Source organism: Meleagris gallopavo, chromosome 6 (genome assembly GCF_000146605.3).
Source record: "Meleagris gallopavo isolate NT-WF06-2002-E0010 breed Aviagen turkey brand Nicholas breeding stock chromosome 6, Turkey_5.1, whole genome shotgun sequence".
Classification (NCBI taxonomy): Eukaryota; Metazoa; Chordata; class Aves; order Galliformes; family Phasianidae; genus Meleagris; species Meleagris gallopavo.
The window spans coordinates 34044142-34060095 of NC_015016.2; the positions used below are offsets into that span (position 1 = coordinate 34044142).

Consider the following 15954-nt stretch of genomic DNA (forward strand, 5'->3'; position numbering starts at 1 on the left):
AAAAATCTGGATAAACTTAATTCCTTTGGAACAGGAATGCTTACTTCTTAACCTCTTTTAGCTGAAAACACAATCAGAGAAAAGACTGTTAACAAGTTACAGCAGTTGCCAGAGCCTTTTCATTTTAGTGTTTGTTCTCACTTGAACCCTTTCTCAGGCATCTTGCTAATGGTGGAACCCTGTTGTTGTTGTTTTATTTATTAGTAGTTTCTTGTCTATCTTAGTGTGATAGTGCTAGAAGAAAGTATCTTGGGAATAGTGTGTGGAAGAGGCAAGAAACAGAAGTGAGGTTATGAAGAACTTGATGTGCTTGATCAGCCAAATCCTAAGTTGCTCCTGACAAGTCTGTTGGAGAACCTCCAGCAAGGATTACATAAATATCTGTGATCTGAAGATCTTTGTATGTAGTTAAAACAACTTTTTGCTGGTGCCATCATTAACGTGAGATTAAAAAGCACCAGAGGGCGCAATGCTTCAAGATACTGGTCAGAAGAATGGTCATTACTGTATTAACAGTAACTGTCCTTACTGAGCCAATTGAATGAGGAAGAAGTCTGGTCTTGACTGTGTTTATTGCTGCTCAGTCTTAGCAGCCTGAGAGCATTGATGAAATTGCTTTCTGTCATGCTTTTTCTTTTCTTCCTATAACAGAACCCAAAGGAAGTAACAGAGATGGAGTTAGCCCAGCCATTAATAAGAGTGGCTCTCAGCAGCCCCTGGGAGGCTTATTTGCTGGCGGCTTTCCCGTTCTCAGACCAGCAGGCCAGAGAGACATGCCAGGTGAGGACTTCATTTGCACAGAAGAGCAGCTGGGGGAACTGCAATTCTAGTACATTGGATAAGAAATAGATTCAGTAGACTGCAGAATTTTACGTGGGTATATTTTTACACTAGCTTATTAATGTAAACTCGCAACTGTGCCTCAGATAACCTCAGATTTCAATACTCTGTTTATCACCTTCAGCAGAAATGGCCAAAAAAAAAAGTCAGACTTCCTTCCCTCTATTACTGTGTATTTCTATGTTACAGGTTTGTATGTTACTTTAGAATTTAATTTTAAGACTTATGCCATCCGGGTTTTATAAAGGACAGTTCTGATCCAGCAAGGTAATTTACTGACCTGAAAAAGAAGGAAAGAAGGTAACTGATGCTTCAAAGGACAGGAGCAAGGGATGAGTGGGAGCCCTATTGCTGCTTTTGTCTCTTTTCAGCCCTTTAGAGTGGCAGCAGTGACCTCTGGTGCTGCTGGGTATCTGGTGCCTGCATGGACAGGACATAGGAGCAGGCATTTGCAAGGAAAGACAGCACTTGACTCTACCTGCAGCTGTTCTGTGTTTTTTTTTCTGGAAGACAAGCTCAAGTTGCTCAGCACAGCTTGTGACAGGGCTTTCTCATAAAGCTACAGTAGCTACTTTGAGTTATTCTTAAACTAGGACCACACTTCTCAGAATATAGAATGAGATACCTTTTTGATATCTTGCTTTCTGAGAAATCTGGACATGTACTTAGGCAAATAATGTAAGGTCAAGTGTCTTTGGGCGTTTGCTGTTGAAAAGAAAACATTTGAACCTGCGTCTTCTGGAAAGCCTTTGAGGCACCAGTTTTAAAAATCCAGAAGATTCGAGATTTATGTAACATTTGTGTGAATTTTTTAATCATAAGCAAGTACTTAAGGATGCAGGTGGATGTGCATCAATCTGCTTGTGTTCTCTGGGGCCTTTCACTCCAACCCTCGATGCCCCCAAACTTATGGACCATTCACCGCCAGCTGGCTGCACCAGGCAGATGTGTCCCTATGGAGGACTACCTGCCACCACAGAAAAACACCTTCTCCTTCAAGTGCTTTGTGTTGCAGAAGCTGAGGAACAGAGAGGGGAGCAGGGCCTCTCAGTAGGTCAGCATTTCACTAAGCAGAATCTGTAGTGTCTTCTGGAGCACATCACCTCACAGGTCCCTTGCACCATGGACAACTTGTTGGATATGAGGCGTTTTGAGTGGATTCATTTAATCACTCAGAGTGACCACTGGGGAGGGAAGATGAATAGTGTTTTTTGTGCTGTTTTGTCCGATGAGACGGGACAAAATACCAGTATGTAAGGTGTGATCTCTCTTTTTTTCAGGAGGGAAGCCTGGGCAGCTTCCTGGAGTCCGGGCAGCGGCTCCCAAGGCCGCAGCCCAACCGAACAGCACTGCAAAGGCAGGCAGTAGCCCCTCAAACCCACCCGACAGCCCCTGGCCAGCTGTCCCACCAGAGCCTCCCAGCACCTCCCGGGCTGGCACCGCACGGCCCAGCCTGCCTGCACCTCCTCCACCGCCTCCAGCTGCCAGCAAACCTTCCCTCACCTTCCCTCCTCCTCCACCTCTTCCTCCTCCGGCAGAAAGGCCTACCATGGGGGGATCCCCCAACTCTGTTCCTCTGCCCCCGCTCCCTCCACAGGCCGACAAGCCCACAAAGTTACCAATAGGTGCTTCGCACCTGCCTCCTCCTCCTCCTCCCTTACCCCCCTGTGGATTTCCAGCCAGGACGACCGATTTCTCCACTGCTGCTTCCTCTCCATCAGAAGCAAGGGATTATCCACCTCCCACACCACCGCCGCCAGCTCCTCCTCCACTCCCCGCATTTCCCCCAGCCTCGAACAGGCTCTCCTTCCCACCCTCCCCAGCCATCAGCAGTGCTGTGAGTGGTGGTGACGTGCCCCCACCACTGCCCCCCAAGTCTCCCCACTTGCTGTCGCATCTGCATAAACCCAGTAATATTCAGTCGCTCCCTCTCCCTCCCACCCCACCCCTTCCTCAGCCAGCAGCAGTGGTGGAGACCAGGAAGAAGAGACCAGGCCGAGGCCCAGGTGAGAGTAGTGTTTGTTTGAAATAAAGTTTTCTACCTCTTTTGGCCAGCAGGGAAGTGGCACTGATGGCTGAAGAGCTCACAGGGGTGCAAATACAGTATACATAGCAGCAGGATGAAGTCCATAATGTGGGAGGAATGTAATTAGTACAGTGTGTAATGAGCTTACCGGATCTCAGGCTCTTCTGACAGTAACAGCTGCCTCATGTGCAGTTACATTCCAGACTGCTTTTAACATCCCTCGTCTGATGTAATTGTGCAGACTGGAGCTATATTGGGAAACTTTACAGGAGATAATAGAATAAATACAGTGTAGCTGCACCACAGATGTGTAAAGGTAAATATGGATGCGGTCCTCTACTTTTCAACAAAGGTAAGTAGAGCATGAGGCTCCTCTGAGTACTTGGGTAGTGGAGATATTGGCTAATTTTCCCTGAGCAGATGATAGGAGGAACTTTTTTCAGACATGATATAATGAGGATAATAAAAAATGAGTCTAGATCTGTGTGGACTTGTGAAATGGAGACAGCTATTTAATAGAGAACGTTTGAAGAGAATGTTCTGTACTCTGTATCTCAGCAGCCACATGTCAAGAGCAAGCTTACTGGTTCCCTCTGACAGCCATGGGAAAGGCTCTGAATACAGTAGATCAGCTGCTTTGTGACAGTGATAAATGCTGCCTGGAATTGTGTGATGAGCCATCATTTTATAGAGATGCTTTTCTTGTGGTCATTCAACTTCTGAGGTTTCCATTTTGGTTATCTAGTGGCTAACTTGGAGGCCTCAGGATCCCTCTCTCTTACACAGTCTGTCCAGAAGATGTATGAAGTCACCTACAACAGGTGGATATGTTTGTCCTAGATATTGCACTCCTTTTTATAACTCTCTCCAGTTCTGTGCAGAGCTTACAGTCAGTGTCATTAATTCGTGATGATCTTTATATGCTGGTCTGCTTCCTCTTTTTCAGGAGCTGGTGCTGGGAAGCTTGCTATTCCTCCACAGCCACCAGCCAGGTCACCAACGACTGAACTCACAAGCAAATCTGGAGTCTCAGCCTGGGCAACAGTTCATGACCCCTATCCACCACTCAAAAATGGAAATATGAATATTATTGGTAACGTCATCTAAATTAGCTTTAGTTGAAGACTTTAGTACAAAAGCCTTTGTGTCTCAGACTTCAAAAACTCATTCACGTCTTTCTCGTAACAGTGCAGTAGTACAACTAGACCAATAGAATATTTGTTTTTTGCCAAGAGAAAATGAAGGGTTTTTTTTTCCCCACAGAGGTTTTGAACAATTCAATAGACAAACTCAGGAACTACCTTCAATATTATTTGAGATTATGAGAATTTGCTGTACTGTGCTTACATTATTATTATTTGAAACAGTTCACAGACATTTTGTAGCTTCAATCCTATGCAGCAAAGCCTGCTAAACGCTACTTCTGTGGTCTGATGAATTGGCCATTTATTCTTGCTAAGTTGCTTGAAAACCACAGAGGAATACATCTGTTACCACAACATCATCAGTGCAGAAAACTGCAAAGGCAGCCAGAAGCTTAACTTCAGTTACTAGCAGTGCTTGCAATTAAGCCAGAAAATTTGTCTGGCTCACAAATTGGCTCAAGACTTCTTATTTGGAGTAAGCCACTATGTATTCCAGGGGAAACCAGTCTGCATTTGAAATTAATAGTGGCAATTTATTATTATTTTTTTTTTAATCTCTAACAGTAACTAATGCTTGTTTCCCTGAAACTTCCTAGATGACTTTGAATCTAAATTTACTTTCCATTCTGTGGAGGATTTCCCCCCACCTGATGAATTCAAGCCATTTCAGAAAATATATCCCAGCAAGATAGCTAGAGGTAAGTGTGTAAACATGGGAATGTCATATAGTTATCCAATAGCATTAAATAGGGTGAGAGAAAATAATGAACAGAAACCAGCTGTACTGTGAAAAGCTGGGCTGTAAGCATAGGACGATAGGACTGAGATTTGTTACAGTGGTAATAGAGACCAAAGATATAATTTACTGTAAAGACTTAGTAGCAAAAAAATAAAATTATGTGGCTAGATGTGCAGTTTGCATTCTTCAGACTTTTTCATTTGTGGAGCAAATAGAAATTAAGTCTATCTAAATCATCATCTGTATAGAACACTTTTGGCATCGGAAGGCCTACAGACCAATATGTATCTGTTTAACAGTAGGTGATAAACACAACTTAGGTTGTTTAAACTGCTGTAGAACTACATCCAAAATGCATTCCCAAAGTATGTATCTATCTCCTCTGAATTAACCTGTCCTATGTATTTACAGATCCCTCTAAAAATCCACCATTAAGAACACACGTGAGATGAGAAGAATCACCTGATGCTTTCTGGACTGGTATTAAAAAATGGAGAACATCAAGATAATACACGAAACTGAAGGGTCCCCATTACAGCGATAGAAATTACATTTGGATCACAAGTGCTGCAATGCTAATATTTTTATAAGCTGGAAGAGAGATGTAAATGATACTTTCGGAAGTACTTTGTGGCATACACACCACAAAAGTGTTAGCATAGGCTTTTAAATATTGTATATATGTGGATATTTTTTAAATGAAGAAGCATAAAATTTAAAATCTTTGTAGAGTTCAAACAATTCTTATCAAGCTGATATGTTACCTCAAAGAACACTTTTTGCATGATGTGCCTGTAGTTCATTTTTCCTCTTCCATCTTCATTTTTAAATATTTTAGTAATCCTTCAGTTATTAATCAGACACTTTTTCCATGAGCTATCAGAAGCTAACATGACATGTTTAGTCTTTTTGTATGCTTTTTCACTTCTTACATTCTACTTGTGTTCAGATTGCAACAGAATGGCACTTTCAAGAACAGAAAGGTCCATAATAATCCTCATCAAGCATGAAGAGAAAGGAGATCGGGGGAGAAGCCATTTATCTCTTCTAGCAGTCTTCTATCTTTTATCAGGAGTAGTCAACATGGATTCACCGAGGGGAAATCAAGCTTGACAAACCTGGTAGCCTTCTATGATGTTATGGCTGAGTGGGTATATGAGGGGAGAGCAGTGGATATTGTCTCCCTTGACTTCAGCAAGGCTTTTGACTCTGCCTCACATAGCATTCCCAGAGTTAAGCTTAGGAAGTGTGGGATAGAAGATTGGACACTGAGGTAAACTGAGAACCAGCAGACTGGCTGGTCAGAGAGTTGTTATCAGCAGCACAGAGTCTAGTTGGAGGCCTTTAACTGGTGGTGTTCCCCAGGTCTTGTCCAACATCTTCATTAATGAGCTGGATGAAGGGATAGAGTGCACCCTCAGAAAGGTTACTAATGATGTGACACTGGGAGGAATGACTGACACACCAGAAGGCTGTGCTGCCATTCAGTGATACCTGAAGAGGCTGGAGTTGGGCAGAGGGGAATCTGATGAGGTTCAACAAGGGAAAGTGAAGAGTCCTACACCTGAGGAGAAATAACCGCACGCATCAGTACAGGTTAGAGGCTAAGCTGCTGGAAAGGAGCTCTACAGAGAAAGACCTACCTTTTCTGGTAGACAACAGGTTGGCCATGTGCCATAGTGTGCCGTGTGGCCCAGGTGGTCAGTGGTATCCTGGGATATATTAAAAAGAGTGTGGCCAACAGGCTGAGAGAGGTTCTTCTCCCCCTCTACTCTGCCCAGGTGAAGCCACATCTGGAGTACTGTGTCCAGTTCCAGGCTCCTCAGTTCAAGAAAGACAGGGAACTTCTGGGAGAGAGTCCAGGGGAGGACTGCAAAGATGATGAGAGGCTTAGAGTATCTCCCTTGTTAGAAAAGTCAGAGAGCTGGGACTATTCACAGCCTAGAGAAAGAAGACTGAGAGGGGATCTTATCAATGCTTATAAATATCTAAAAAGCAGGTGTCAAGAGGATGGGGTCAGGCTCTTTTTGCTGATGTCCAGTGATGGGACAAGGGGCAGCAAGCACACAGTAGAATAAAGGAATTTCCATGTGAATATGAGAAAGAACTACTTCTGGGGTGACAGTAGTAGAACAGGCTTCCCAGAGAGGTCATAGTCTCCTGCTATTCCCATTTAACGGCCATGTTATTTACGGTTATTTTATTATTTATTTCCAGAAATACCACATTTTACACCTGCAGCTGTTAAAAAATATTATAAATGGTAGGTGGAGATTCTTCCCCATGGCCATTCCTTTGGAAGATGGTATTTAGAAGAGACAGGTAACTACACCCTTAGATATCTCTGCTCTTGTTGGTTCTTGTAACAGCTCAGTTATGCTATGACTCCTATTCATAGAATCATAGAATCACAAGGTTGGAAAGGACTTACAAGATCATCTAGTCCAACTGTCCTCCTCTCACCATTACTACTCAAAGCTACTAAACAACATCTCGCAGCACCTCATCCATCCATACATGCATGCTTACCGTGTGCAGGTGCTGTAAGGGTAAGAAGCATTTAAACATCTTGCCTGTGGGACTCCAAAGAAGCATCATTAGTCTTACGATACCTTGTTCTTCATGTCAAAAGAAAAAGAATCAGCAATGCTTTGACCAATGCTTTCTGTTACCAGTATTACAGTTACTAATAAGTATGCATGAATGTAGTAATAAGCAGGGGTCAGCACTGCTTCTCAAACAACTGGAAAAGAAGTTTAATACTGTATTAAAGAATATTTTGCTCTATTATTATTATTAAAGGTTGATGTACTGCTGATTTTCACGTTTTGGAACTTGTGTACAACTCTGCAATAAGTATCTTCATAAATATTTGAAAGCTATATATAGCTCAGACCACATGCCAGAAAATATCTAATGGAAGACCAATGTTATTCCTGTTTTTATTAAGATTAGCAGTGTTTTCAAAAGAAACATCTTATAGAAATTAAACTAAAAAGCCTGCACATATTTTTAAGTGGTGGTGCAGTGTTATTTAATACATATTAAATCCTCGTTGTTCAAGATCTATTAAAGCTTCAGTAATTCCTAGCACTTGGATACATAGAATGACTCAGGCCAGCACCACTATGCCCTTGCACTGTCCTAAGCCACAACTGTGCTCAGGACCACTGGAAGGTCCAAGCCTTGGAGCTGCTCTGGTTTTCTCTAAGTAACCAAGCACATTACTGTAGACGTTTGTTTGTTTGTTTGTAATTCACTACATATCTTCCTTTTGCTTCAGCTATTACAAACACTGCCTAGATCACTGTGCTCAAAATGATGAGTTCTGTCATAAAAACAATTTGCAAGAATACATAGTTTCCCACAAGATAATTGCAGATGTGTAATCTTTCAAAAGGGCAAATATGTATCACATTTTTTAGTAGAAACACTGTCTTGCCTCTCTGCCCTCTAACTGGGACAAGCATTTTATCGCTGGTCTCCCCTTCTTCACCAATTTCCAACTTTTCCTTTCAGAACACAGTGCTCTGCAAGCAACAGCTGTAGAAGCAGCTTCAAAGTTCAGTTGGTGAACGTTAAGTCTATTTTGATAGGGTTATTTTCATTCAAAGCAGCCTTTCATTCCAATGTGGATTTCATGGGAAATCCATTTACCTGAGTTGTCAGCAGTTAGGAAAAGTACACTGTTATATCATCTTCATCCAGTGCAATGAATGGAATGAAGTGTGCTTCTTGCTGTCACTATTCTGGCCAGGAAAAGAGAAGTTAAATTTTAGGCTTACTTGGCTATTTCTTCATTCCCCTTTATCCATTTTTATAATACCAAGGCACAGGAGCTGAAATAAAGGAGAAAGATCTATCCATGTAGAGCTGTTCCTATGGCAGAGCCTCTCAGAGGAATACAGTGTGAATAGGAAAGTGATTAGGTAGGCCCTAAGAGAAAACATTTTCATGTTTACGTTCTATATAGGGAAGTCCAATGTTTTCTTTTCCAATTCTCATTTGTTGTATAAGACAATATCAAGGTAACAAGGCTGATGGAACAAATTCATTAAAAAAAAAAACTGACAAGCCAGTGTGCCAATATTGCAATTTCCCTAATTTTAGTTTCAGTTTGAGGTTCTGCTGCCTTCTAAGTAGCTTTCATTTCCTCAATACAAAAGTCTGCAATTCATCACTGTCGCTTCCCTGAACAGTGAAGGATTATATCTCCAAATGCTAATGTCCATTTATTAAAAATGTCTTCTTGTCTATCCCTCCTGTTAAAACAGCTGTTTTAATATGATACGGGAAACGGTGCTTACTGGTTTGATCCTTAAAAGTATTCCCCTCATCTGACTTCCACAAGGAAATACACAAAAAGCAGGTCTGTCATATAAAGAAGTGTAACACAACCATTTCTAAGCTTAATCAGACCCACCAGTAAGTCACTGGTACTTAACAGATTCATCAGCCACATATGCTCATCGCTGACATCACCAGTAACTGTTCAGCATTACAAAGGCCTGGAGGAAAAATAGTTACGATGAATGTTCAGCATCTATTCCCTCAAACTATTCCAAATTTATAGCTTGTATATAAGTACATCATTTTATTAACTGTCTTGAGAGTCAACAAGGTGTGTTCAGATGTCTTCAGCATTCAGCCTGGCTGCACTGCAGTACTCAGCACTAGGGTATTAGCCAGGTGCATTACAAACACCAAGGTAGCAGGTGAAGTCAGCACTTCTCCTGGGGGACCTAATTCTGACCATTTGCACAGGCATAATGTGAGATGCTGAGTCACTGTAACTAGATCTGCCAAAATGAGACTAGTACAACAAGGTCAAGAAACGGGACTTACCTTCCTGCCCCCTCAAAACTGGGGTTTCAACTCTATTATTCTTTGCAGGAATTAGCAAAAAAACAAAAATGCAAGACAGCTTTGCTGCAAGCCTAGACCTGAGCAGCAGAGGAAAAAAAAAAAACAAAACAAACATTGCTTTCAATGACAATATGGTAGTTATCCTGATGAAGTTAATCTTTGCTTTAATTTGTTGCCCAGCATACATTTTTAAACATTCTGTACTAAATTAGCCAGCATGCATACAGTAATCGGACCAGTCAGTGATTTTCTCCTTTCACTATATACATACACAAACAGGAACACCACAAGATTGGACAAAGGAAAGCAATTTGTTAACCAGATATAGCTAGCAAGTAACATTTTTTTCTCTCTAGAAATGTCTTTCCTGCAAATTCATAAGTGTGAAGACTTTCTTTCAAGGCTTGAAGAACTTTGCAGTCTTCCTGTGAAAAGGCTAACAGTAGCCACTGTAGCTGAAACGAGATAAAATTGGTTTAAAATCCATTCCAAGCAACAGTGAAACTGAGAAAAATGTAAATATAAATATAAATGCTTGCACTTCAATACAGAGCAAAGAGTCAACTTTGAGACAATTAGATGCACTGAAGTGGAAAGGTAGCTTTGGACCTGATTTTGAAACACTCAACTTCACGTGAAAGAGGATGATCAGAATTGGATCCAACATTTCACATTCACTGACAGCTGGTACCAGTATCTAAAGAATTAAAGTGCTTGCTTACTTCATTTGAAGAACTTTAGTTCTGTGTCAACACAGTCATAGAAAAGATCTACTACTTCAGCAGGATCCAGAATCTCGGTACGAGTGAGGATATCTTCCATTGCTTCTAAGCCTTGCTTTTCGAGGTCTAACATAATGCTCATCAGTTTCTGGCCCTTCTCCTAAAAGCATAAAATAACCAAACTGAATTAAGCAGTAAACCAGCTCATTCAAGTATTTTCCATTCTCTTCTGCTGCAGAGATCTTTTCAAGTACTTTTCAAAATAAGAAAGCCTGTTTCAAATATACACTATTTCTATTAATAGCTTTTTCTGGATGGTCATAGGCTAAAAGAAACAGTGCTGGATACTTCATATTTTATGAATAATAACCAAGAAACAGTTGCTAAGTTTAAAGCATAGCAGGTAGATGAATTGAAAGATGGACGGGGAAAAAGGTATATGGTGTGAGAAAGATGTAAAGCAGCTTCTTATGCCTGAAAACCAGTGAACAGATCTGTACGAGAAGACCAGAAACCCTGAGCATTATACAGATGACTGTATGTGTATGTTTATCCCCCCAGATCATCACCTGCAAGACAATGGCTAGATCTGAAATGATGCATAACGTTACAGCAGTGAGAGTACAGATAGAAGGAGAGGCTGCTTGCATCATTCTGGGTTACTTCTCTACGTGTTTCTGGGCAGAAAATTCACTCCTGACAGTGTCATTTTGTTTTATCCAGATGTTGCTTAAAGTCTCTTATTCATTGATTTATACTTAATAGAAGCATGCTGTTTGTTTTGCTTGCAGCTTTTAAAATTGAATTCCAGGAACAAAAGTGGTTTAGCATGAGTGAGGGTTTCCAGGATTTATACTGCCATTTGTACAGAAAAACAGTGCACCTAAGCTAAGCTTTAAGCTTTCAGGTGGTCAGTTATTTTACCATGAATGTGGCTAAAAGTTCATTTTCTTTTTAATGAAACTTTTGGTGCCACACTGTGGGATTTCTTATTTTAATAAAAACATACTAATGTACTGCTTCTAAGTCTTCACTAAATCAGCATCTTACAGAACAGACTTCAATTAATGTTACGGAAAGCAGCAGTATATTGAGTCACTGTTACCACAGAAGCCACAGCTTTTAACTGAACCATTCAAAGGGATTAAAACCACATCTAGCCGAAACTGCATTTAAATAAAGTTTGTACTAGCAGAGGTTACCACAGGCACCTTAATCCCTAATGAGCAAGTTTGAATGCTGTAATGATATTAGCAAGACTCTGACCTGAGGAAAACTGCAGAAAAGCAAGTCCTCTGTGAAAGTACAGCACGACACTGCGGGTCTTGCACAAACTGCCTGAAATGCCAATACCACCATGACTGGCAGGCCTTGGTGATCCCACTGTTCTCTTCCCCCTCTCCATATACCTAGACATCACTATGCAGTACAAAGATAGCTAGTATTTTAAATTCAAACTTGAATGTTTTCAAGAAAGGATGAAAGTGGAGCATAAACCTTGTATGGTGCTCTAACTCAAAATAAGTCATCAACAGATAGCTTTAAGGAAACCTATACAAGATTATAACAGTTACCAGGTCCCACGGCTCTTACCTGATCACTCTCAAGGAGAGACCGGGCCCGTTCGTGTGCCTTGTACAATTCATGCCTGCGATCGGGTTTCTCCTGGAATCGAGGTATCTTTTTAGCAGGATCATCATCTCCAAAAGAAGGGGACTGTACTTTTGGTACTAATTTTACATCATCAACAAAAATAAAAGGCTTAAACACGGACCTGAAAGAAATGAGAGTTACTGCTTGCAGCAGTCAGACAGATTTTATGTCCATCATTCAAATGGTTGCCAGGCACAGCACAGATAATTCATCTACACCACCCACAAACTAGGTTAGAGAGTTGGCACAGTTCAGAAGCAAAATAAATCTCCATGCTTTAAAAAAAGCAAATTTTGCCAATTATTGCAAGACTTCATTCGCTGGGTTTACCTACAGCTTTCACTGATCTCCTTCTCACCAATTCTGTTGCTACTTTAGAAAAGTAGTATTGAGTTGTTGAAAAAAACCTCAGCATTCTGCCTCACATCAGCTTTTTCTCCTCCGTTCACACTGCCATCTCTCATCTCCCCACAGACAGAATTTCCATTAAAATCACACGAATGCAGATGTGTGTGTGATTTGTGTCCACATGTAGCACGGATAATTACACAGCTTGTTCAATATCAGAGGACTTGGCAGAGGACCAGCAGCACTGGTGAATTTCATGTGAGGAGGGAAAAAAAGGACATGGCTACCCATACTGTGACACATCATAAGCAATTTCAACACTTAATTTGGATCTGACTTCAGGGAGAGGAGAAATAAGAGAAATAGGATCTTAATTCCTGAGAATTTGGGAGGAGAATGTATTCTCACATGCATGGAGAAACTGCCTTCCCTTTAGATGCACATCAAAACAGCACCCTGCATTCTGCAGAGAAGCTGCGAGAAGTGCAAGACATGCAAAAATGCTGACAGTGCTGCCTGCATACGCTCAGCAGGTTCATTGCTGCAACTCTATCCATCACTGTCATGAGGCCTGACTCAATACCTACAGTTAAAATAATGCACTTTTTAATGCACTGGAGTATAAATGAAAGCAAGAAAGGCCTCTAAAGTGTTTTTTCGTTCGTTTGTTTTTAAACAGTCAGACTCTCATTTTTTAAAAAAGAAAGAAATCTCACCAAAACTATTTGAAGCCTTGCTCATTTTAATCCCAAACAATTTGCATCAAGTCAAATAAAAGTTTTGGAAAGCAAGCTTATTTTCTTAAACTTTAGCGTCTGCGTTGCAAAATGCAAGGTGGATGGAAAGTGCCTTTGGCGTGGATGATTTCTGTAGCACTTGGTAGCACATAATGCTTAACCACTCTTACAGGAACAACCATCATCTGTTCGAGGACAGCATTTTCATTCATTTCTCCCTATAGCTTCTTTACCTCAATGCAAGAGGCCAATCTCCGAATAACTGAAGTGATACAGCTTAATATCTGTGATTCCCAAGTGAATTCTGTTTATAACAGAAGATAAATAAACTATTTCTCTAATGATCTAGCCCACGAGTTCCCTTGTATTCTCAGATGCATCCAACTAGAAAAGACACTGTTAAAGCAATGGAAATCAAGCCTCCAACAAGGAAGATATCTGGGAGCAACTTTTTGGGAGTGTTGTATATGTTCTGTTTACTTTTAATGCCATACAATGGTACCTCGAGAACTCCCATCTTCATTAGTTAGGCTTAAAACTGAAAAAAGTACCTATCTGTTCAAGAGAGGCAATAAATGGCCACAAACTTCGTGTCTCAACAAGAATCCAGCTGGCTAGTAACCGCTGCAAACCCAGCCTTTCAACACAGGGGTCCATTTAAACTTGCAACGAGATGTAGTTCAGTAGCACAGGACTGTAAGACTGTACATGACTGACTACTGATCGTATTTCTGGTTAGAACGTGCTCTTGAAGCTTTTGCATATACTATAAATACACAAACATCATGCAGTGTATTCATTAGAAAGTGTTTGTGAAGATTTGCATTGCGTTTTTAAACAGTAACATTCCTAAACAGCACTGTAACTATGGTGCACTTACAGCCTAGCGACCAAAAAGTAACTTGAAAAACAGCTGTTAACAAAGTGCTGTCTAGTTTTCAGATAATGAAATTTTCAGTTTTTAACCTGATGGCACAAATACACCCTTTTCACAGAGACCTAACTGGCTGGTCTGTAGTTCAGATAGAAACTAAAGGTTTTCCAAGGACATCCATCTCCTCCCTCTAACAGGAGCCTGTCAAAAATGGCTAATTAAAGTGTCACATTAATCCAAGAGCATTCTGTACTTAGATATCTGTTTCTTGTGCTTGAGTTTATTTGCACACTAAGCTTTCATTATTATTTTCTTTCTACGTGTATTACTGCCTTCAAGCTGACAAAACTGACAAAAGAAGAAAAGTTAAGTACAATTAATTAACCAGAAAATAACCAAGTAGTTCTAACTCAGAATTACTGCCCAGGTTTTTTTCATTTCACTTTAAGAACGAAACACCTTGAAGTCTAGAAAAACTAATTGCTTTATAAACTACAAACATAAAGTAATTTAGATGCTCATCAATACCTTGAGGAAAAAAAAAACCTTCTTTTATTGGACCTATTTAATAATGAATATTCTAAAAGGCCTTGCTTGCACTGCATATCCCTTTCTGATGACCAAAGACAGCCCACTAAACAAGCTGAAATATCAATTCACATGCGAAGTTGTCTACAGACTAACTGGGTAAAATGCATCAAACCTTTTATTTTTCACTGTCTACTCAAAATTTCTTTTTATTCTATGTTCAGAAAAGTCTTATCAGTATATCCCAAAATCTGACCAGAAACCAGAATGAGAATATAGTGGTGATGGGCACGGTGTTTGAGAGGAATTAATTCACTGCAATTCTGCCTTCTCAGAAGGCTGCTCGTGGTTCCTAATAGCTGCTATCCATAAATCCTTACTACTTCTTCCCTCCTCCCATCCTAGAAATCTTTCAATGTGAAATAATCCACAGGTCTATTCATAAATAATTTCTTTTGAAACAGAAAGAACAGCCAGAGAAAGAAGTATTGTGCTGCAGTCTGGTATAGGGATGTTTCTCTTCATCTTGACAAGGAAGGCTTTAAAATTGAAGGGTCCCCTACAGACTCTGTTAATAGTTACAGTTACAATAGTTATATAGTTATAATAATAATAGCTCATCTTTCAACATCCTCCACAAAAAAAAATCTGTGTCCCCAGAGAGCATTCGTTGGTCCCAGTTGTGTGCAGTCCAAGCTGAGATGTAACAGTGCGATATCTTTCCGATCCTGCCTGCCTAGCCTGGAAGTTGCGTTATTAGCCTCTCTGTTATCTCTTGACCTGGTGCTCCTCTCATTACATCCCTTCCTCTTCCAACCTCCGATAGGGAAGACAGGAAAGAGCCCCTTCAGCAGCAGGAAATGTTCCAGTCAATGGAAGCTCTGCTAGTACAGAGAAGGCAGCACACATCTCACCTATTCTGTAAGTGAAGGAAATAATTCTGCACCGGCTTTCTCATGAAAGGAAGCACAATAAAGTGTACCATCCTAGTAGCTACTAGGGATTGACAATTATTTTGAAAGCTGACTTTGTGTCACTGTAATTTTGGGTTCTGGTAGTGTTCAGAACAACCCTATGGTTTCACTCAGCTTTCCATTCTGGAAATCTTATTGGCTAAAAATGTCTCTGGAAAAAAAAAAAACAAAACCACAGGACAGGATGGAAGACAGACAGTTCTCTATTCAATTCCAATTCTGAAAACAAAGCTTCTTTAATATCTTCCAAACCATCATCTACTCTGCATCCAGAGGACCCCCAGTGCTGTAGCTTACCTTGATGGGTCTGGCGTGCCAGTGAAGTAATGAATACAGGGAAAACTAGGGTCCTGAGGCAGAGCAGACACTATGCTAGCTGTAGTAAGGAAAGATTCAGAGTCCACACAGACACCACTATCCTTGTCACGCAGGACATCAATCATAGTTTGTGCAGAAACACCACCTATATGAGGGGAAAAAAAATTCCTGAGTGTTCAGTGGC

The 15954-nt window shown here is 40.7% G+C and overlaps 2 protein-coding genes across 2 annotated transcripts in view; one reads left to right on the top strand and one right to left on the bottom strand.

The window, feature by feature from the left end:
• The first annotated feature begins 494 nt into the window (after window positions 1–494).
• LOC100539921 (WAS/WASL-interacting protein family member 3) lies at window positions 495–7759 on the top strand. Its single transcript, XM_031554049.1, has 6 exons — window positions 495–506; window positions 591–780; window positions 2121–2846; window positions 3813–3959; window positions 4608–4709; window positions 5162–7759. The coding sequence occupies exons 1-6, from the start codon at window positions 495–497 to the stop codon at window positions 5200–5202; spliced, it is 1218 nt and encodes a 405-aa protein (XP_031409909.1). The 3' UTR covers window positions 5203–7759.
• Window positions 7760–9763: 2004 nt separating this feature from the next.
• Window positions 9764–15954, bottom strand: part of SCRN1 (secernin 1) — a 32669-nt gene continuing 26478 nt past the window's right edge. The window contains exons 6-9 of the mRNA XM_003207159.4: window positions 15750–15915; window positions 11932–12112; window positions 10339–10498; window positions 9764–10071 (exon numbers count right to left, since the gene is read on the bottom strand). Coding sequence (XP_003207207.1) covers window positions 10340–10498; window positions 11932–12112; window positions 15750–15915 — 506 coding nt within the window. The 3' untranslated portion in view covers window positions 9764–10071; window position 10339. The remainder of the gene's footprint in view (window positions 10072–10338; window positions 10499–11931; window positions 12113–15749; window positions 15916–15954) is intronic.